This window comes from Gekko japonicus, unplaced genomic scaffold (assembly GCF_001447785.1).
Source record: "Gekko japonicus isolate JY-2015 unplaced genomic scaffold, Gekko_japonicus_V1.1 scaffold2769, whole genome shotgun sequence".
Classification (NCBI taxonomy): domain Eukaryota; kingdom Metazoa; phylum Chordata; class Lepidosauria; order Squamata; family Gekkonidae; genus Gekko; species Gekko japonicus.
This window is the reverse complement of record NW_015175450.1, coordinates 179,621-201,801: the sequence shown is the minus strand read 5'-3', so window position 1 is coordinate 201,801 and position 22,181 is coordinate 179,621. Positions and strand designations below refer to the sequence as shown.

The window sequence follows — 22,181 nt, the reverse complement described above, 5'->3', positions numbered from 1 at the left end:
CAAAAGATACTGCACAACCCCTGTATTAATATTAGTCCTCCTTAATGATACAAAAGTTTTAAGAGGGAGGACTCCTTTAAGTCTATTCTGAATTAGTGTTCAGTCTTCCTCCTTGAGCTGCGGTGGCTCAAGTGGTTAAGACGCTGAACTGCAGGCTGTGGAAGGTCGGTAGTTCAGCAGTTCGAGACCCGGGTACTGCATGTCGGAGTGAGCTCTCGTCTCTAGTTCCAGCTCCTGCCAACCTAGCAGGTCGAAAGCAAGAAATTGCAAGTAGATAAATAGGTACCACTTCAGTGGAAAGGTTCAGTGTGCCTTGGTGTTTCGTCATGCCGGCCACCTGACCACGGAAATGTCTTCGGACAGCGCTGGCTCTTCGGCTTTGAAACGGAGATGAGCACCGCAACCCTAGAGTCGGATTCGACTGGCTTTCAAGCAAGGGAACCTTTACCTTTACCTTTACCTTCCTCCAACAGAGGTCCAGATATCCTCTCGTTTCAGTGTCTTCCTCAGGGAGTTCAATAGATATTTCCAAGCACAAGGAGGCCAAATACCAAAATATTTATCCAAATTTTTCAATAAACGCTGCAAAAAGTCTCTCTTAGTGAGCTCAAAGCTTCCTCCAAAGTGAAAAGCACAAGGAAGACTGAGCACTTATTCAAAATAGACTTAAAGGAGTCCTCCCTCTTAAAACTTTTGTATAATTAAGGAGGACTGATATTGATCAAGGGGCTGTGCAATATCTTTTGTGATATATTAAGATGTTTTGATATATGATTCTTTCTATGTATTAAGGCTTATATGATAAATAATATATGGTGAATAAATTGTAAAAATATAAAACACAAAATATATATAAATTATTTGAGATATTTAATATCGTTTGTAGCATGGTATTTGCTGATTTATGGTATTTCCTACTTACCGTGGGTCCTATTTTGGTTTTGTGAATCGTAGGGCAGTGGTGCTGGGCTGGGGTCTCTCTACTTCTTGATGCGCCCAACGGCTGCATCCGTCCATTTTTACCCTGCATTCCTCCCAGGAGCATGGTGTCATGCACCTGGGGTGCTCCCCTCTTCTTTTGTCTCCACAACAACCCGTTGAGGTAGGTTAGGGAGACAGAGTGTGATTGGCTTCATGGCTGAGCAGGGGTCCTGGTATGGCACTCTGGCTACTGGAGCACACTGTACTCCCTTTGTGTACTTCTGAGTTTTGCATAGAAACTTCACAGTTTGCACCTCTTGCTTTCCTTGGCTGTGTCCTCCTTCCCTTGTGCATTTTACACAGGTTCGACCTGGTGAATTGCTGCCATATTTAGGGTTTCCAGGCTGTGCCTGGAAACAGGTGGGAGGTTCAGGTGCAGGAAGATGGGGTGGGGGGCGTACCATTATGTGTGCTGCCGCATCACTTCCATGGGAAACCCAGAAGAGATATAGAGTAGCTCTAGGAATCACCGAAAACTACGGCAAAACCATAGTGTTTCCGGCAGTTGCTAGAACTACCCTACATCACTTCTGCATTTTCCCTGGAAGTGACATAACAGTGATTAAAAGCAAAATCCTCTGGCTGCCATTCTGATCCGTAGCTGGCAAGGCCGTGTTGCAGCCTATATTTATTTATACTTATTTATACCTTCGACTTGGTATACCGCCCTAACCCCTAAGGGTCTCTGGGCGGTTCACATGATGCATTCTAATCACGCTGAAACCTAACTAGGGCCACACATGTTTCTGGGGACGGGACAGCCTACCAGCACCCAGGTGGTGGATCCTTTGTTATCCTGGCTCGGCTCGGCGTCTTCTTCGGCAGGCTCTTGATGTTTTTCCTGGCGGCAGTCTCCGGTGACTCCCTGGGCGGCTGACGGCAGGACCGCACAGGCGCACGTTCTGTGCTCGCTTCCGGCGTCGGCTCCATCCGGCAAGGCTCTGCCGCGCCCGCGTGCACTCTGTCGCTCGCCTCCCAGTCTCCACCGACTTAGCCACTTAGTTCCTGGGGCAGTTCCTGGGGCAGCTCCCAAGTTGGCTTGGGGCCATGATGCAGGGGGAGGCAGGAGTCCCTCCTCTGCCCGCGCCACAGTCCCAGTTTGAATCAGGCCTCTGCGGCACTTCTAAATGGAGTTGCCCCTGGGAACTCGTGGTTGCAATATGGCTTCAGGTCTCTCTGGTGAGCTGGCGTAAAATGTAACCTGTAGTTTGGCCCGGAGGCTTTAGTCCATGAATGATTCCATAAATCTCTTAGTCTTTAAGAGCCACAAAACTCTTCCTTGCAGTTTGCTGCAGCAAGCTGCCTCAACTACCCCTGTGTAACAATTAACAGTGGTTTCCTTTTGAAGCACACTTTTTGTCATCTTAAATGATAAACGGAAATCGTTATCCACAAGAATTTGTGTTCAGCTTGAGCTCTCAGCACTCCAGCGGTTACTGCTCCCACGTAGTTTCACCTTCTGTTTAGGACTCATGTTTTACAGCGAAGCCCGAAGGGTCTTCTATGGAGCCTGCTCCCCATCACTGATTAACTCAGCCTTATGCAGGTCCACAGTTGTGGCATAAGTCCAGCAAGCAGTGTGGTCACAGACCTTGGTCACCCTCATAGGGATTTTTCCCAGTCAAGTGCAGCATACCAGACAGCAGAACGACCATTCCCGTCAAGCATCGGCGGGATAGCTCCACATACTACTTTTCAGTTTGGTGTCGTGCTTAAGTGTGCGGACTCTAATCTGGGAGAACCGGGTTTGATTCCCCCACTCCTCCGCTTGCACCTGCTGGTGTGACCTTGGGTCAGTCACAAGCTCTGGCACAGCTGTCCTTGAAAAAGAGCAGTTTGTGTCAGAGCTCTCCCAGCCCCACCCACCTCACAGGGTGTGTCTGTTGTGGGGAGGGGAAGGGAAAGGAGGTTTGTAAGCCGCTCTGAGACTCCAAGTGAAGGGCCATGGGGTATAAATCCAATCTCTTCTTCTTCTTCTTCTTCCCCCCCCCCGCCCCCTTCATGGAAGTTGTCCAGCTTGCTTAGATGTAGGAAGCCAGGCAGGATCGGCCCCGGTGAGTGCTTGGGTGGGAGACCACCAAGGAGGTCCGGGGTCACCTCGCCACCCCCCCCGCCACCCACGCGCGCCACACGGTCTGTGGCTTGAGGGGGTGATGCTGCTGTGGTCCAGGCAAACCCGCACAGCCTCTCTTGGAGAATTTGGCTCAGGAGCCCCTCGTTCCTGCCATTTCCAACGGGACGCCAGAGATGCAGAGTGCTGATTGGCTGACCCTTGTGACCGTCATGGAGCCACGCCGCCCCAGCTGCCCTGGACAGCGTTTCCAGTGGTAAAAAAACAACCGGATTTTTTTCAGAACAAAAGTACAAGATGTACGTAGCAGATAAGAAAAATTAAACAAAAGTCTTGTCTGGATTAGCACTGTCTTTTTCCTTTGAGTGCCAACAGAACAGGAGGTGGTTTTGTTTGTCAAAACGGCTGGGGGAGGGGAAGACAGACACTCTCCCCTCCCCCCCTCCGCTGTACCCCTGATTAGCTTCTGTTAGCATTTGGGGAATGCCAAGAGCCCAGTCACAGACCTCCCGGTGCCCCCTTTCTATTTGACCCTTGGGCCGTGTCACGTGTGTCTGACGACCCTGGCTCTGCCCCACAAAGTTACGCTGCAGTAAATTTGTTAAGCCCTCGTGTGCCACAAGACTTTTCGTCTGGTACAGCCAGCACGACTGAATGGCTGGAGTTTGGGTAATCATCATCATCATCATCATCATCTTTCAATTTATTGATCGCTCAATCCTTGCAGAGCTGCTGGCTCTGAGCGATTTACAGTTACTCATTTCACAAGGGACTAACAATGCTTCATAGGGGTAAGGGAGGACAACACATATAATCTTTAAATAGCACACGTTTTGCAGCCGACGGGGATTTGTTCAGTTGCAACTCAGACGTGATCCGGACGGCATTTTCCCCACTCGGCTTGGCTTGGCTGGATGACGTCAGCTCTTCCTCTCCAGGACTCTTTGAGTCGCAGCTCCATACTGCCACCGCCTGGCCGGAACGGCCCATTACAGGCTTCTTGATGCCGAAGAGATCTTGTCCAGCCTTACTGGTTATGCCAGGGGTCCCCAACATGGTCCCCGGCCACACCTTTCTTGGTGCCCCCACTTCAGTGTTTTCAGGAAGTGGGCCGGGTGGGGCTTTTGCCCAGCAGGGCTTCCGATGGGCCACACTGGAGATTTGATGGGCTGTGCAGATTTTTAAAAATGTGGCTCTGGCAGCAGCCGCCTGTCACGGCAGGACCAGGGGGCGTGACGCAAGCAAGCAAAAGTCCAGGAACAGTCCAAGGTCAAGCCGAGCAAATCAGGTAGCAAGGTTCAAACAGGTTTAAATCACAGTCCAAAAGCAGGGTCAGACATACCAAGGTTTCAAGTCCATAAATCACAATGATACCAGAGGAGTCAGAGATGAACGCAGGGTCAACGAAGCCGAGGGTCAAAAGCCGAGGATCAAGCCGATAAGAATTCCACAAGGTCTGGAGCAGAGATGCAAGGATTCGGGTCCTGACAAACAACATTTGCCAGCACAAATGACTGCTGGCAACAGACTTGCAGATATACAGTGCTAGCTAATCAACTCATTAGCTAGCCGGGAGCGAGGTCAGGATCCTGTCAATATTTAGGGCTAAGAGATCTTCTGGCACGCATGTGTGCATTCTGCCTTCGCTCTCTCAGCTGCTGTCTCCTTACATTCCGGAGCCTGGTTACAGGTGGAGGCGAGTCTGATGATGAATTACTGGGCTGCAGCAGAGACTGATCCCTTGCAGGTGTTCCCTGGGAGGCTCTATCCTCCTCACCACTTAGATAGCTTTCAGCTACAGGATCCAGTCTTTGCCTTTCTGCTGCAGTACTGTCCTCAGGAGTCTGTAAGTCCACAGGCTCCTGGCTGGCAGGTGCCTCCTCAGGGGCATCAGCAAGGGCAGGCATGGCATCAGCAGGGGCAGGCATGACACCGCCCACCACAGGACAAGGATCTTCCCTGTGTGGCTGAAGATGAGCTGCGGAAGCCATTTTGCCTCTGCCCCTGCCTTCCGCAGCGGCCAGGTGTGTGGCAGCGCCTGCCCCGCTGTGTGTGTCAGGATTCCAAAGGGGCTCACTGATTCAAAAGGGCTGAGGGCCCCTGGGTCATGTTACCCGAGAACCTACGGTAAGCTTCTGAGAGAGCCCAGGCTGAGGACTGAGACTCAAAGCGGCTTGGAGCCTGTGTGCCTCAGCTTCCTCCACTCCTTTCTGGACCCAGCCGAAGCGTTTGTGAAGGAAGGGGTCCTTTGTTTCCAGGCGTTCCTCAGCTCCTGCACTGCTTGGAATGTGGGGAGCACAGAAGCATGTTATGCTTGGTCTTTTGGGAGAAGTAGGGCAGGTTGTGGGTCTCTTGCTCTGCAAAGAGCAGCTGCCTCAGTAGTAGACGGTGAGGCAAGAAGGTGGGAGAAGAAATTTCAGCCCCACCTCTTCTCTTCCCACCCATCTGGAAGATTTTGCCACTGCACTGGGTGGGGCAAGAGGGGTGAGACCTGCTTTCCTGGGCATGGCCGCCGGGACGAGGGCACTCAGGAGAGCCAGGGGCCTTTGGTAGCAGGGTTAAGAACATAAGGACATAAGAGAAGCCAACGTTGGATCAGGCCAGTGGCTCATCCAGTCCAACACTCTGTGTCACACAGTGGCCAGAAATACCAGTGCCATCAGGAGGTCCAGCAGTGGGGTCGGGACATTAGAAGCCCTCCCACTATTGACCCCCCCCCCAAGCACCAAGATGACAGAGCATCACTTGCCCCAGAGTCCCTATCTATGCCTTGTGTCTAATAGCCACTGATGGACCTCTGCTCCATATGCCTATCTAATTCCCTCTTTAAGCCGTCCGTGCTTGTAGCACCCACCACTTCCTGTGGCAGTGAATTCCATGTGTTAATCACTCTTTGGGTGAAGAAGGACTTCCTTTTATCCGTTCTAACCCCACCACTCAGCAATTTCATGGAGTGCCCACGAGTTCTTATATTGTGAGAAAGGGAGAAAAGTCAAGCTAAAGAGCCCTAAGCGCTTTAACCTTTCCTCATAGGGATAGTGTTCCAACCCTTTTATCATTCGAGATGCCCTTTTCTGCACTTTTTCCAAAGCTATAATATCCTTTTTAAGGTGTGGTGACCAGAATTTCACACAGTATTCCGAATGTGGTCGCACCATTGATTTATATAGGGGCATTATGATATTGGCTGATCTGTTTTCAATACCCTTCCTAATAATCCCCAGCATAGCGTTGGCCTTTTTTATTGCAGTCACACACTGTCTCGACATTTTCAGTGAGTTATCTACTACAACTCCAAGCTCTCTCTCTTGATCAGTCTCTGCCAGTTCAGACCCCATCAACGTGTATTTATATTTAGAATTTTTGGCTCCAGTGTGCATCACCTTGCACTTGGCCACATTGAACCCCACATGTTGAGGCCCACTCGCCCATCCTTGACAGATCCCTTTGGAGTGCCTCACAATCCTCACTGGTTTTCACCACCCTGAACAACTTCGTATCATCCGCAAATTTAGCCACTTCGCTGCTTACTCCCAACTCCAAATCATTAATGAACAAGTTAAAAAGCAGTGGACCAAGTACTGATCCCTGCGGTACCTCACTGCTTACCCCCCTCCACTGAGAGAACTGTCCATTTATACTCACTCTCTGTTTTCTATTAATTAGCCAGTTTTTGATCCATAAAAGGACTTTTATCCCATGATTTTTGAGCTTACTTAGGAGCCTTTGATGAGGAACTTTATCAAGCCTGGGGTTGGGAAATTCATGACAATTTGGAGGCAGAACCTCCAGGGAGGGCAGAGTTTATGGAGGGACTTGCCCTTTTCTCTAAGTAAGCTAATCTCTGTCCGTCTGGAGCATCGCAGTTTGTTTCATTGCACCCGTGCGGGCAGTGACCCACTCTCAGCCGCTGCCCGTCAAAGCCGTGACGGGTGGGAGAAACACAGGGCATCAAGAATGCCTCTTGCAACCGAGCGGCCCAGCTCCGGCTTGGGGAGTTCTTGGAGATCTGGGGGCCGTGCCTGAGGAGGTGGCCTCTGGGACATGAGATCATCGGCAGGGGTGTAAGACCCTAAAGAGTCCTCTCTCCAGAGCTGCCATCTCCTGCAGGGAAGCTGATCCCTGGAGATCAGTTATGATCCCTGGGGGGGGGGGTGTCCCCAGACTTCACTGGGAGGCTGGCGGGTCCCGCTCACTGTCTAGACACACAACCACCGTTTGCAAAAGCAGTAAGGGGAGGCAGGAACATTCCTAAAAGTATTGCTGTGTATAAAACTCAAAACGATGCAGTATGTTGGCAATGTTGCCATCCCATTTGAACATAGGACATATAATGCCTTGTACCGAGTCAGGCAGTATCTCACCTGAATTCCTTTTAACTTGAGACGCCGGGGATTGAACCTGGGACCTTCTGCAAACCAAGGATGCGTTTATGTAATGCATGTATCTACTGCATTTCAGAAAGTTGAAAGTGTTATTCCTACTATTAGCCAAGATCAGGGGGATAAGGGAAATGAAATTAGAGTTATTGGCATTATTAGTAAACTTACAGAGCTATCATCAATATATCTAGTTCTTAATGTGGCCAAAACGGTGGATACATTTAGAGACCGTGGAAAGACAAGACAGATGTTTCTGTCAGCTGGCAGGCGTGGGGAAGCCCCGCCCCAAGAGTGACCACCCAGCCTCCTCCCCACCTCTTCCCAACAGTGTTTCGAGACATCTGCGGGGGAGAGGCGGGGGGCTGTGCATCTACACTCTGAGCCCCAAATTCGGACCTTGGAGGGCAGGCCCGCACCCTCCCCTCCCCCGGCAGCGTTTGAAGAAAGTCTTTAAACCCTGCTGGGGAGAGGTGGGGGGTCACGTGCCTGCACTCTGAGCCCCAGATTTGGGGCTCGGCATGCAGATACACGCGGCCTCCCCCACACATACCTCTTCCCAGCAGGGTTTAAAGAGAACCCTTTAAACGCTGCTGGGGAGAGGTGGGGGCCTCTGCTCCCCAATGTGATGACGTCACGTCTGAGTGATGCCATCATTCTGGGGACTTCCCAACCCCTCCGGGAATGCCCCCCAAAGCCCCCCACTGGCAACCCTAATTGGTGTCAGCGAGCTGCCATCTCTCTGCTGGGACATCTCACGTCCCTTCCCTTTCCCCCCCTTGTTTTGCTCTAGTATTTTCCCTCCTCTTAGGCAACTGCTGTAACCAAGGTCGCCAGCTGGTGAGAAGTGGGAGTTATGTCTTCGCACTCATGCTTGTGAAATGAACTTGTGTTTAGAGAAACGGGCGTTACTTTCTCATGTACCTTCGCGCCCTTTCTAATCTCCCCGTATCCAGCGGGAAGTGGGACCATTGGTCCAAACCTTGTTCAAATTTCCTTTATTATACCTGTACTGCTGACTAACGTCATTCCAATCAATTCCTGTGTGTTCGTGATCAACCATGTCTTTGAAATAAATCTAGCTTTACTTTTGAACGTGGATCTATTCTCATGCTTGGGGGATCTAACAATTGGCAGGTTAAAACCCTCCTAAATAATAAAAGCAGCACCTGCACCTTAAGAAACAGATGCCCTCTGTAAGTGGCTACTCTAGGGGTTGCTAGGCAGCCACAACGTTATTGCCAGCCTTCAAGCTTTCGTTTCTGTCAGTAAAGGCCAGGGGAGGGGGGAGGGCCGTGGCTGCATTTGGAAGCCGTCGTGTGCGTTTGTCCGCAGTTGAGTTTTTGATTCCCCAGAACTGGATAGGAGCAAGTTGCCATGCTACAAGACAAGTCTGAGGTTCCAGTGCTCCAGAGCCGCCTTTGGCAGGTCAGAGGATGGCAGGGATTTTAGGGTATGGAGGAGAGTTTGTACCCCCGTCCTAGCTGAAGTGAGGGGCGGAGGCGTGCCCATTTGGAGAGACAGCATCGAGGTGATTCTGCACGAGACAGAGGCAAGCCCTTGACTGGTGTAGGCCGATGGCCCAGGGGAGGAAGATGCAGGATCCTTCCCTGGGGTCTGATGGGTGGCAATTGATCAGCTGCATCTCTGTGTCACGTGCAGATTCTCCCCATGATCTCCTGAAAGAGCTTTCATTACTTTCTGTGTACTGTGTACTTGAGAGTCCCTTGGACTGCAAGGAGATCAAATCAGTCAATCCTAAAAGAAATCAACCCTGACTGTTCCCTGGAAGGCCAGATAATGAAACTGAAGCTCAAATACTTTGGCCACCCAATGAGAAGGGAGCACTCACTGGAGAAGACCCTGATACTGGGAAAGATTGAAGGTCAAAGAAGACAGGGACGGCAAAGGAGGAGATGGTTGGACAGTGTCATCGATGCAACGAACATGAAATTGAGCCAACTTCAGAGGACGGCGGAAGACAGGAGGGCCTGGCGGGAGCTGGTCCGTGGGGGTTGCAAAGAGTCGGACTCGACTGTGCGACTGAACGACAACAACTGAGTTTTACACTTTCCCTCTTGGATCACTGGGGACGTTTCCACCCTGGTTCCTAAGGGATGGGTCACCCTGACCCAGGTGTTCTTAGCCCGCCTGGAAATCAGTTTAAAACATGATCACTGACTTTTTTCACATTAAGGCTAGACGTCTGAATCTGGTGGGACTGAAAGGAAGCCTGTCTCTTTGGCACAGGTTCAGCGGCCCTAAAATGTCTCCATGCACCCAAGAAACCTGAATGTCTCCTCCATACCACTGTCTCACCCACGTGTTGAGACCCTGCATGCTGAATCGACAGCACATCAGGGTCCTTGACTTCAGCTTCGTTCTCTAGTGGTCACTTGATTTTTTTTCTTCCACGTCCTCCCAGCTGAATTCCCCAACTCGCACTGGGACGGCTGCCCTTCCTTCCTTCCCCTGCACCATCTCGCAGCCAAGCCTGAGGCCTCTACTTGTTTCAGGGACTTCCCAGCTACACAGAAAAATGCTCATTTATAAAATGACACCACCACCACCCCCGTGCCACAATGAATGATCCTGCCCACCTGCCTTCTAGGAGTAAGTTGAGCATGGGAGGGGGAGGAATCGTAGGCCGTTTCCTGGTTGGTGGCTGTGATTTGCATTCTTCACTGACCTAGGTTGCCGGTTAATCAGTGTTCACTGTTAGTAGAAAAAACACTGAAATCGTCAGCTCATGGGCTGAAACAGTATTGTGAGTGTGTTTGCCAATTTTCAGTTTGCAGCATAACTCCATCGATCATTGTGATCTGCATGGGCGGTGTTTTCTAGGATTACATTGTTTGCTCACTCAGGTAGATCATTAATCACCAACATGGCACCTGTAGGCAGTTCCTTCCCAGTGCCCCACTTGCTCTTTTCCTAAGGCAAAGGCCCCCGACCTTTTTGAGCCAGAGGGTGCCTTCAGGGCCGGCTCCAGCTTATTTTGCCCCCTAGGCGCGAGGATCCCTTCTCCCCCCCCCCCCCGGTGTGCCCACCAATTAAAAAAAATAAATGCATTTTAGGAAGAATGAAAAACACAAATAATTAAGAAACTCCCAGAGTACGGGGCCGGGTGCAGTTTGGTGCCCCTAAGGGCCGTCCCACTCTAGGCGATCGCCTAGTTCACCTAGTGAGTGAGCCGGCCCTGGGTGCCTTTGAATTCTAAGAAAGTGTCTGCAGGCACCGCACTGGGGGGGGGACCCTTGGTCTGAAGTATCAGTTCCCTAAAGCCACTCCAGGCGTTCTCCTTCTTGTTAGAGAGGAACCTCTGGGTCCGTAGGATGCACACCCACTTGCAAACAGCTGCTTCCATTGTAGGAAGATACTTGGCTTGCAACTTCACAACCTGATGTGACTGGCCGCTTCACCCCATGGGAGCCAGTTTTGTGGTGGCGCCCACGCCCTGCTCTCAAACTTCCCAGTGTGCCCATAGGCTTGCCAAGAGTGGGGACTGCAGTTTAGGTAGTGCTACTGCCAAACAATTGCATGCAAGTATTGACCATGTTTTTAAACCTGCATTAACTGCTGGTGCCTCTGGTGTCCTGCGGCGGAGCCCCTTTGTGTATTATTTTTCAACAGCTGATATTTGCCTTTTTCATTTTTTTAAAAAAGGGTCTCTGTGCTTAAGCACGCGTGTACAAATGAATTAAAAAGGAAAAAAAAGTTCAAACTTTTCAAAAAAGATATATATTTTTGAGAGAGAGAGAGAGAGAACATAACAGTGGTGGCAGATCTACACATTGAAACATAGACCTTAAAGGGACTTCCAGGGTCATTAGTCCGACCCACAGCACAACACAGGAAATTCACAACTACCTCCCATTCCCCCCGGTGACCCCTGCTTTATGCAGAGAGGAAGGCAAAAAACCCTCCATGATCCCAGGCCAATCTGGCCTGGAGGAAAATTCCTCCCTGGCTGTACTGGCTCATCCTTTCCTTCCCTCCCTCTCTCACGATCTGCCTAAATTCACAGAATTGGCATTGCCGTCACATGGCCATCTATGGCCGTCACATTGCCCATCACATGGCCAAAGAAGGAAAGCCCACCACCTCCTGAGGAAGCCTGTTCCACTGAGGAAACTCTCTATCAGGAAGTTCTTCCTAATGTTTAGCCAAAAACTCTTTTTATTTAATTTCAACCTGTTGGTTCTGGTCCGACCTTCTGGGGCAACAGAAAACAACTCCACACCATCCTCTGTATGACAGCCCTTCGAGTAGTTGAAGATGGTGATCATATCACCTCTCTGTTGTGTGTGTGTGTGTGTGTCTGCTTCACTTCATTGCTTAGTAACTTTTTCCAAGGGTGCCTTCCATGTGGTGGGAAGAGACTAACTGACCTTGGAGTCTGTCTGTGCTTACTGAACTGTCTTAGATAAATAACGGTAGGTTCAGGGAGGGGGTGAAAGTGCGCTCATTTAGGTGGGCTGAATGGAACGTGTGATTGGCTGAGCTTTGGGGGGAACTCTTTGAAGGGGGTATAACTTTTGGGTTGGCGCCTGTCTTAACAGTCCTGACACAAGAATGTCTTAGCTTGTAGGCATCTCTGTACCTCAATAAACAAATCACTGAAAAGAGATTGTTGTTGAGACTGAAGTTTACGCAAGAGTCTGACATCACTGTCAGGTTCAATAGTCAGATCACACCACACAGCGTTTCATAAGAAGTATTCTGTTTATTGGTAGTTCATAACTATGACACGTGAACGTTTTTTGTCAGGAATAGCCCAAAGCAGCAGGGCACCCAAAGTTATACTAGTTTCACAACACACACCCCATTACAAGCAAAAGCCAATAAGCATTGTGCATTGTGTGCGCGTGTGGGAGAAAAGTGAGCAGGCGAAGTAGGAGCCGTTTGTTCCCAGCAGGTCAGAAGCAGCTGGAACCCCAAGGTCAGAAAAGCATAAACAGATAACAACCCAGACAGGAGACATCGTTAGTGTACCAGGGAGAGGAAGGAGGATCTCCCCCCACACATTCCAGAGACATGGCAGTGTTAACTGACCCCCTGCCATCCCAAAACCCCTCCCCCCGGTTTCGCCGGGAAATGAAGATGGAACTCGCACAAGAGCCGAGGGGCTTTGATGTGACCCACCTCCACCCATTCACGATGTTGTGGTCCAAAATCAACCCATTCCACTAAATAGTACAACTTACTACGCTTAAGCTTAGAGTCCAATATATCAGCAACTTCAAAATGTGGTTCACCTTGCACCATCGGGGGGGGGGGGGGGGGCTGTGCTTGTTGAGGTCTCCAAACATTTGGCCCAGGATCTCTTTTTAAGAGGCTGAAATGGAAAATTGGATGTAAAACTTTTTTAGGCAAATCCAGTTCAACAGTCACATCATTGATCTTACGCAACACCTGAAAAGGCCCGATGAACTTCCACCCCAATTTACGAGTAAGGTGAAGACCCCGGATGTTCTTAGTGGAAACATAGACTGATTCCCCTGGCTGGATATTCCAGCCCTCAGACCGTTTTTTGTCAGCTTACAGTTTATAAGTGTCTGTGGCCCTATCCAAAGTTTTACACAGAAGTGTCCAGGCATCCTGCAAACGCTGGCACCAGTCTCCCACGTCTCCAACAGGCAGAGGATCACCCGTCAAGAAGGGGATGGGCGGGGCCTCATATCCATAGAGGGCCATGAACGAGGAGATTCCCGTAGACGAGTGGCATGCATTATTATAACAAAATTCAGCAAAAGGGAGGAGCCCCTCCCAGTCATCCTGTTGATAGTTTGTGAAACAACGGAGGTACTATTTCAGGGTTTGATTCACCCGTTCCATTTGTCCGTCAGTTTCTGGGTGGTAAGCACTGCTCAGGCCCCGCTCTACCCCCAACAGATCCATGAGCTCCTTCCAGAATTAAGAAATAAATTGTGCTCCGCAGTTGGAGATTATCTTGCAGGGCAAAGTGTGCAGCCTGAAAACATGCTGGAGAAACGCCTTGGTCAGGATGCGTGCCATAGGCATAGACTTAAACGGGATGAAATGGGCTTGCTTGGTAAAAAGATCCACTATTACTCATGGAATCGTTTCCCCCCTGCTGGGGGGCAAATCAGTCATAAAATCCATTGAGATCACTTCCCATGGCCGTCCCGGGGTGGGTATGGGCCGCAACAATCCGGGCGGCTTTCCTGGGCGGGGTTTGCACGTGATGCTCGTCTGGCACGACTGAACAAAGAGGGAAAGATCCTTCCTCATTCTGGACCACCAGAACTGGCGCTGTAGTAAATGCAACAATTTCACAAAGCCCAAGTGCCCCGCTAGTTTGCTGCCATGCACCGCAGCCATAACCTCCCCCCGCAAGGCAGCCAGAACAAACTGTTTGTGTCCATGATACCAACAGCCATTCGCCCTTTCTTCTACCCCCCTCCCTTCCCAACTCTTTCTGATCAGAGTCCGAGAGGGCGGAGGCAAACTTCATTTCCCAACCACCCTCTACATCAGGGGGCGAGGCCTTCACCTGGCTGCGAGTTAAGACCACCACCCCCAACTGGGAGGGAGTGAACATTGAGTCCAGCACGCCCTCACGCTGACTGTCGTGTTGAGGTAGGTGGAACAATGCGTCCACCAAGCGAGTTGGCTTTGCCTGGGAAATGGTGGAGGGTGAAATTGAACTTAGAAAAGAAATCTGCCCACCACAACTGCTTAGCGTTAAGATTGTGGGATGTCCACAATACCTCCAAGTTCTTATGATTGGTCCAGACTTCAAATGGCACCTACACCCCCTCCAACCAGTGGCGCCAGGTCAAGAGGGCCAACTTAATTGCCCCCGCTTCTTTGTCCCACACCGACCAATTGCGCTCAATGTCATTGAATTTGCGGGAGACATATGCAAGGGGCTGCAATCTCCCGTCCCCTCCTTCTTGCAAAATGGCGCCACCCATGGCGACATCCGACCCATCAACTTGCACAATAATTTTTTTATTTTCGTTGGGGTGTGCTAAAATTGGCTCAGACGTGAACAGAGCCTTCAACCGATTGAACGCCTCCTGGCATTCAACCGACGACATCAGCTTGGCACCTAGCCGCATACTCCTGGGTCCCTTTCCTTTCGTTTTTAGCAAATCCGTGAGCGGTAAGCTCACCTGAGCAAAATTGGTGAGAAAATTTCTGTAAAAATTGGTGAATCCGAGGAACGCTTGAAGCTGCCTCCGGGTGCGAAGCGGCTTCCAGCCCAGTACATCCCGCACCTTGGTCGGGTCCATCTCCAACCCCCTAGGGGAGATGTGATAGCCTAGGAATCAATCTCGGTACAATGGAACTCGCACTTTGAGAGTTTGGCAAACAGTTTGTGCTTGTGCAACATGCACAATACTTCACACACATCAATTTCACGTGGGATGATTTGTCGGGGGAGTACAGTAAGATATCATCTAGATAAACAATGACTCCTTTGAACAGGTGCTTATACAGCACTTCATTGATTAGATTCATGAAGACCCCCGGGGGCCCTTGCAGACCGAAGGGCATCACCCAGTACTCGAACTGGCCCAGTGGAGTGTTAAATGTAGTCTTATACTCGTCCCCCTCCTTAATCCTCACCCTGAAATATGCATCCCAGAGATCAAGTTTGGAAAAGATTTTTCCCCTTAGCCGCCTTGGCCAAGAGGTCCTTGATGAAGGGGAGAGGGTAAGCATTCATAGTGGAGACCATATTCAAGCCTCTATAGTCAGAGCAGAGTCTCAACCCCCCGTCCTTTTTCTTCCTGAAAAGCACAGGGGCCGCAAACGGGGATGACGAGGGCATCAAGAATAAGTCATGCAAGACCAACATTATCTCCTTTTTTGACAGAGTTACTAAAATGGTGACTCTGGCAATGCTGTGGATATAGTGTATCTAGATTTCAACAAAGTATTTGACAAAGTTTCTTACGATATCCTTGAGGATAAGCTGGTTAAGTGTGGTCTGGATGGTACAACCGTTGGATGGATTCATGGTTGGTTGAAAAATCATACCCAACGAGTGCTCGTAAATGGCTCTGTGTCTACGTGGAGGGAAGTCTCGAGTGGAGTGCCGCAGGGCTCAGTCCTAGGTCCGGTGTTGTTCAATGTTTTTACAAATGACCTGGAGGAAGACATAGAGGGGATGCTTATCAGATTTGCAGATGACACGAAGCTGGGTGGGATTGCTAATTCTGAAGAAGACAGAGTCAGGATTCAAAATGATCTAGATACGCTGGAACAGTGGGCTGAGACAAATAAAATGAATTTCAATAGAGATAAGTGCAAAGTCCTACACTTAGGTACAAAAAATCACAGGCACAGATATAGAATGGGAGGGACTTGGTTTGACAGCAGCACATGTGAAAGGGATCTAGGTGTTCTGGTTGATCACAAGCTAAACATGAGCCTGCAGTGCAATGCGGCTGTGAAGAAAGCTAATGCAATCTTAGGATGCATTAACAGAAGCACTGTGTCCAGATCGAGGGAGGTGGTAGTTCCACTCTATTCTGCTATGGTCAGGCCTCACCTGGAGTCCTGTGTCCAGTTTTGGGCACCACATTTTAGGAAAGATGTTGACAAGCTCGAGCATGTCCAGAAGAGGGCAACCAGGATGGTGAGAGGGTTGGAATCCACGTCTTATGAGGAAAGCCTGAAAGAGTTGGGTATGTTTAGCCTGGGAAAGAGAAGGTTTAGAGGGGACATGATTGCAGTCTTCAAGTATTTGAAGGGCTGTCATCTAGAAGATGGAGCAGATCTCTTCTCTCTTGCTCCGGATTGCAAGACTAGATCTAATGGGTGGAAATTACAAGGGAGTCGTTACTGGCTAAATATCAGGAGAAACTTCCTAACTGTAAGAGTGGTTGAGCATTGGAACAGTCTGCCTCAGGAGGTGGTGGATGCTCCTTCACTGGACGTTTTCAAGCGGAGGCTGGACGACCATCTTTCGGGTATGTTGTAGGTATGTAGAGCTATCTTTTAGCTATGCTCCTGCAGAGTGCAGGGGGTTGGACTAGATGACCTGCAAGGTACCTTCCAACTCTAACATTCTATGATTCTATGACTAACCACTAGTTCCAGATCATTTATGAGTAAATTAAATAGTACTGCCCCAAATACCAATCCTTGTGGGACCTCACTGCTTGCTTTTCTCCATTGTGAGAATTGTCCATTTATTCCTGCTCTTTGCTTTCTGTCATTTAACCACTTTTTAATCCATAAGAAAACCCATCCTCTTATCTCATGACTTCTAATTTACTCAGGAGTCTTTGGTGAGGTACCTAGTCAGAAACCTTTTCAACGTCCAAGTACATAATGTCTTCCAGGTCACCACTGTCTACATGCTTGTTCACTTTCTCAAAGAACTCCAAAAGGTTGGTGAGGCAGGACTTCCCTTTATAGAAGCCATGCTGATTTTCCCTCAGCAGGCTTTGTCCTTCAATATGCCTGACAATTCTATCTTTGATTACAGTTTTAATTAATTTGCTTGGGACAGATGTTAGGCTGTTGTTGTTCAGTCTTGTTGTTGTTCGGTCGCACAGTCGAGTCCGACTCTTTGCGACCCCATGGACCAGCTCCCTCCAGGCCTTCCGGTCTTCCGCCATCCTCTGAAGTTTGCTCAACTTCATGTTCGTTGCATCGATGACACTGTCTAACCATCTCATCCTTTGCCGTCCCCGTCTTCTTTGACCTTCAATCTTTCCCAGCATCAGGGTCTTCTCCAGTGAGTGCTCCCTTCTCATTTGGTGGCCAAAGTATTTGAGCTTCAGTTTCATTATCTGGCCTTCCAGGGAACAGTCAGGGTTGATTTCTTTGAGGATTGACTGATTTGTTCTTCTTGCAGTCCAAGGGACTCTCAAGAGTCTTCTCCAGCACCATAGTTCAAAAGAATCTATTCTTCTGCGCTCGGCCTTCCTTATAGTCCAACTCTCGCAGCCATACATGACTACTGGGAATACCATTGCTTTGACCATGCGGACTTTTGTTGGCAGGGTGATGTCTCTACTTTTTATCATGCTGTTTAGGTTCGCCATCGCTTTCCTCCCAAGGAGCAGGCGTCTTTTAATTTCATGGCTGCAGTCACAGTCTGCGGTGATCTGGGATCCCAGGAACGTGAAGTCTGTCACTACTTCCACGACTTCCCCTTCTATTTGCCAAGGAGTGATGGGGCCGGATGCCATGATCTTAGTTTTTTTGATGTTGAGCTTCAAGCCCACTTTTGCGCTCTCCTCTTTTACCCTGATCAAGATGCTCTTGAGGTCCTCTTCACTTTCTGCCATCAGAGTGGTATCGTCTGCATATCTGAGGTTGTTGATCTTTCCCCCCACAATCTTAATTCCTGCTTGTGATTCATCTAGGCCAGCATTTCGCATGATGTACTCTGCATATATATTAAATAAGCAAGTACTCCTTTTCCTATGCGAAACCAATCAGTTGTTCCATATCCGGTTCTAACTGTCGCTTCTTGGCCCTTATACAGGTTTCTCAAGAGACATGTGAGGTGGTCTGGTACTCCCATCTCTTTAAGGACCTGCCATAGTTTGTTGTGATCCACACAGTCAAAGGCTTTAGCATAGTCAATGAAGCAGAAGTAGATCTTTTTCTGGTACTCTCTTGCTTTCTCCATAATCCAGCGAATGTTGGCAATTTGATCTCTAGTTCCTCTACCTCTTCGAAACCCAGCTTGTACTTCTGGCAGTTCTCTATCCACATACTGTTGAAGCCTAGCTTGTAGGATCTTGAGCATGACCTTGCTAGCGTGTGATATGAGTGCAATTGTGCGATAGTTTGAGCATTCCTTGGCATTGCCCTTCTTTGGGATTGGAATGTATACTGACTTGTAATTTCTTGGTTTCCCTCTGGATTCTTTGTTTTAAAAAATGGTGTAACATTTGCTACTCTCCAGTTTTCTGGTACAGTGGCTTAATTTAGTGATAGGTTACATATAGTCCAGAATCAATATCTATGGGGAAATCCTGGAATTGATTGCTTAGCGAGAGAGGGTGAGAATGCCTCCTGATGTTCCTGCTCCTGTGGGTTACATTTTTCCACATGTCTTCTTCTTTTGTTTGGTGCTCCTCCATTTCCTGAGATACCTTCTCCTCCTCCCCCTGTTGCCCTCTCAAGAGTGCTTCATGCATTCTGTCCATGAACTCTTCACCTTCCCTTATGAAATAGAGTGTGGATAAGTGTGCTACAAGTCCTTGTATCGTCTTCTCCTCCTAACAAATAAGTTTCAAGGGCCCCGGTCACAAAGGCAGGAAAATCAAAGTTTTAGACAAGCAGAAGTTTTATTCAAAAGCACACAAATGCTTATACCTTGAATAAAACTTTGTTGGTCTTAAAGGTGCCACTGGACTCAAACTTTGTTCAACTCATTTGAAGCGTCTAGTGAATGGTTTTTGTGTTTTCTTTTTTTTATTTTTGGTTAGGTGTTAAACATACACAGGCAGGAAAATGCGGGGGGAAGCGTGGCTGTTTGCCCCGGAGCAAAATAACGGCACGGCTGCACGATCAGACCTCCTGTTGAGGTCCCATGGTTAAGGGGGAGGTGCCAATCACAGGACAATCCTGCCTCATGGCAAAGAAGCGGCATCCGGTCCCCTCCAGGAGGAGCTTCAGCCGCGCAGCCCTCCCGCCACGCCCCCCCTGCACCTCCCCCTCTGCCGCCCGGTGCAGAGAGTTTCTCTCGAGCAGGCCGAGCCAGGAGTGGGGGGGGGGGGCAGAAAAGAGGAGGGGCTGTGTTGTTTGTTGAGTGCTTGTGTGCATCCCATGGAGACTTGGAAAAAAACACACCTTTTAGCGACGGGACATGGGCGGGTGCCGGATGCCACGACCTACCACCGGAAACGCGATCAGGCGCCCGCCCTTGCCCCGTGGTTTCCGGAAACTAGTACCTTGGAGGTACTAGTTTTTTACCCCGCATCTTCGGCGGGAAGCCTCGGGTTCGCCACGGGAGCTCTACGCTTCCCAGATGTGGCGCTGTGATAGCGCCCGGAAAATCCGCCTATCTTCCATCTCTGTAGCGTGGCTAATGCACCGTGTGACTGCAGCCTATAAAAGATTTCCAAATAGCTAAAAAGAAATCTATACGCAATTTTTGTCTATATGCCATGCATTCAAATATTGAAAAAGTTGTAAGGTCCTCAATCCATTGATCTACAGGAGAGAAGCATTTATCTCCAATGCTGTAATACAAGTGTTTTAGCTGTAGTAAGGGAGCAGAGCACTTGAGTCACAATATTTATTTATTTAACACATTTATATGCCAGTTTCCCACCCAAACAGGGTCCTCAGGGCAGTTGGTCCTTGCTTAGTAGCGTCCATAGCTCCACACAGTCAGGAGGGCTTGTCCTATTCCAGTTGCAAGGACATCAGCAGAATCTCTCCTTGATTGTACAGAAAACACTTATTTCTAATGACTGGCATGTTCTTTTTCAGAAACCCAAGACACGTTCAACTTCCTTCTCAAGGACCTCCCATGCCCAATAACTAACCAGCCGTTGAGATCACAGAAATAACTTTATTCTTTGTACTCTTGCTTAGATTCTGGTTGTGATTCAGTGACTGATGCAGAAGTGGAGGATGTCCGAGGTCGACGTGACTCCTGCAACGTGTCGACGATGAGGTGGCAGCGCAGGACGTCCGGGACCCAAAAGGGAAACCTAATTGCAGTGCAGCCAAATCGCCTACGCTGTGGGGTAAAGTATGCCTCAGCTCCCCCAGACGTGGCTGTGAGATGGTGCCATGGCAAAAGGTCACTGTTCTGGGGGTGACAACTGAGTTCTGCCACCACCCTTGGCACTCCACGCTGCTTCTTACGGGGCTAACCAAACCCTTGAGTGTGTGCGTGTGCGTGCACTTCCCGATGAATTAATGACCTTCAAAATGTCTTGTCTGTTGGAAAAGACCCTGAAAGAGCAGTAAGAAGACAATTAGAGAGGATAGTGAGGTCTGCACCTTCTCTCTTGTGTTAAGTGTCATTCGTTATTTGTCTCGAGATTGCTACTCTTAAGGGCAATTTCCTCCTTTTTCTCAGAAGTTCCACATATGGTTTTACTCTCTCTCTTGGCTAGAGATGTAGTTAGGACCTTACCTCTATCTCTCCTCTTTACTATCAAGCATGTTAGTTCCTTAATAAACCTTTATCTACTCTTTAATCAGGTTGTGCACCATTGCTGTGTTAGCTACTCTGCTAACAGTATCATCATCAACAGCAGGGCTATTTTGGGGCAGGAACGCACAGGAACGGAGTTCCGGCTGGCTCCCGAGCTGGCCACGCCCAGCAGGAACTTATTAGCATAATAGGCCACACCCAGCAGCAGAAACTCATTAGGATCGGTTACATTAGAGGTGTGTGGCCTAACATGCAAAGGAGTTCCTTCTACAAAAAAAGGCCCTGGGTTTTGACAACAAACAAGGTAAACAGAATAAGAAGCAAAAGGTGGGTGTGGCTGGATGACCACACTTCTGGTAACATGGGGGTGCGGCCTAATGTGCTAATGAGCTGTGTTGGCAGGGGTGTGGCCTAATATGCTAATTAGTTCCTGCTGTTGGGCGTGGCCTATTATGCTAATGAGTTCCTGCTGGGCTTTTTCTACAAAAAGAGCCCTGATCAACAGTATTGATCACGTCTTGCAGACGGAGGGGGCCTTTGTGGCTTCCTCGACTGAATCCCTCCATCTCCTGTTGGGTCTTCCTCTTTTCCAGCGACCTTCAACTTTTCCTAGCATTATTGTCTTTTCCACTGAGTCTTGCCTTCTCATAATGTGAGCACGTTACAATAGCCTCAGTTTTACCTCCTAGGGCAGGGGTGGCGAACACGTGGCTCTAGAGCCGCATGCGGCTCCCGACCAAAATTAATGCGGCTCTTTGCCTCTTATCATCATTTTGTATATTGTGGCTCTGTCGCGTTCCTCCTTGGTCTTGGGGGTGGCGCCCCAGTGGCCGTTGTGGCACGACGTGAGTGGGCCCCGTGAGGAGCGGCGTGGCTCTGGAGGCGAGGGTTTGGAAAAGACGGGGTAGAAGAGGACCTCAGAATGGCAGGGGGCGGGGTTGACGTCACCCCGAGCGCCCCTCTGCCGACACTCCCGCACGACCTCTGGCACGCTCCGTCTCTCTTTCCTTTTTTTCCACTCCCGGCCCCGCCCCCCTTTAACAGAGGAGACGCGCGCCGCCGGGTAGACGCCCACCGGACACGCGCTCCCTGTCATCCGGTCGCCGTTGAGGCCGCGCCGCCGGCCCTGCTCCCCTGTCGCAGCTTCTGTCACGCATCTCGGGCCGGGGCTCTCGCCCCCGCGCCTGAGCGCGTCCTGCGGTCGTCTCGTGCAGCCGGGCGTCTTCTGGGGAGGTTCGGCGTTGGGGCGCTGCCTCCCTCTCCCGGTCTTCGGCGCTGGCGTCGGCCGGTAGGTCAGGGTGTGGGGAGTTCCTCGGGGCGTCATTGTTAAAAGTATATGCTTTTGTGTGAGTGTTTGTCTGTTTTGGCAGGTCACTGCATGGTGTGGCTCTCTGACTCTCACAGTTTAAAATTTTGGCTCTTTTTGTCGAACTTGTTCGCCACCCCTGTCCTAGGGAGACTTCAGGATTGGTTTGACCTAGAATCCACTCATGTGTCTTTTTGGCAATCCATGGTATCTGTGAAACTCTCCAACAGTACCACATTTCAAATGAATCAGCTTTCTTCCTGTAAGTGTTCTTCACTGTCCAGCTTTCATACCCAGACACAGGACTTTTTTTGTAGAAAAAGCCCAGCA

The 22,181-nt window shown here is 49.6% G+C and overlaps 1 protein-coding gene across 1 annotated transcript in view; it reads left to right on the top strand.

The window, feature by feature from the left end:
- PIK3AP1 (phosphoinositide-3-kinase adaptor protein 1) overlaps nt 1-22,181 on the top strand; it is a 76,161-nt gene that overhangs the window by 1,094 nt on the left and 52,886 nt on the right. The window contains exon 3 of the mRNA XM_015425883.1: nt 19,975-20,129. Coding sequence (XP_015281369.1) covers nt 19,975-20,129 — 155 coding nt within the window. The remainder of the gene's footprint in view (nt 1-19,974; nt 20,130-22,181) is intronic.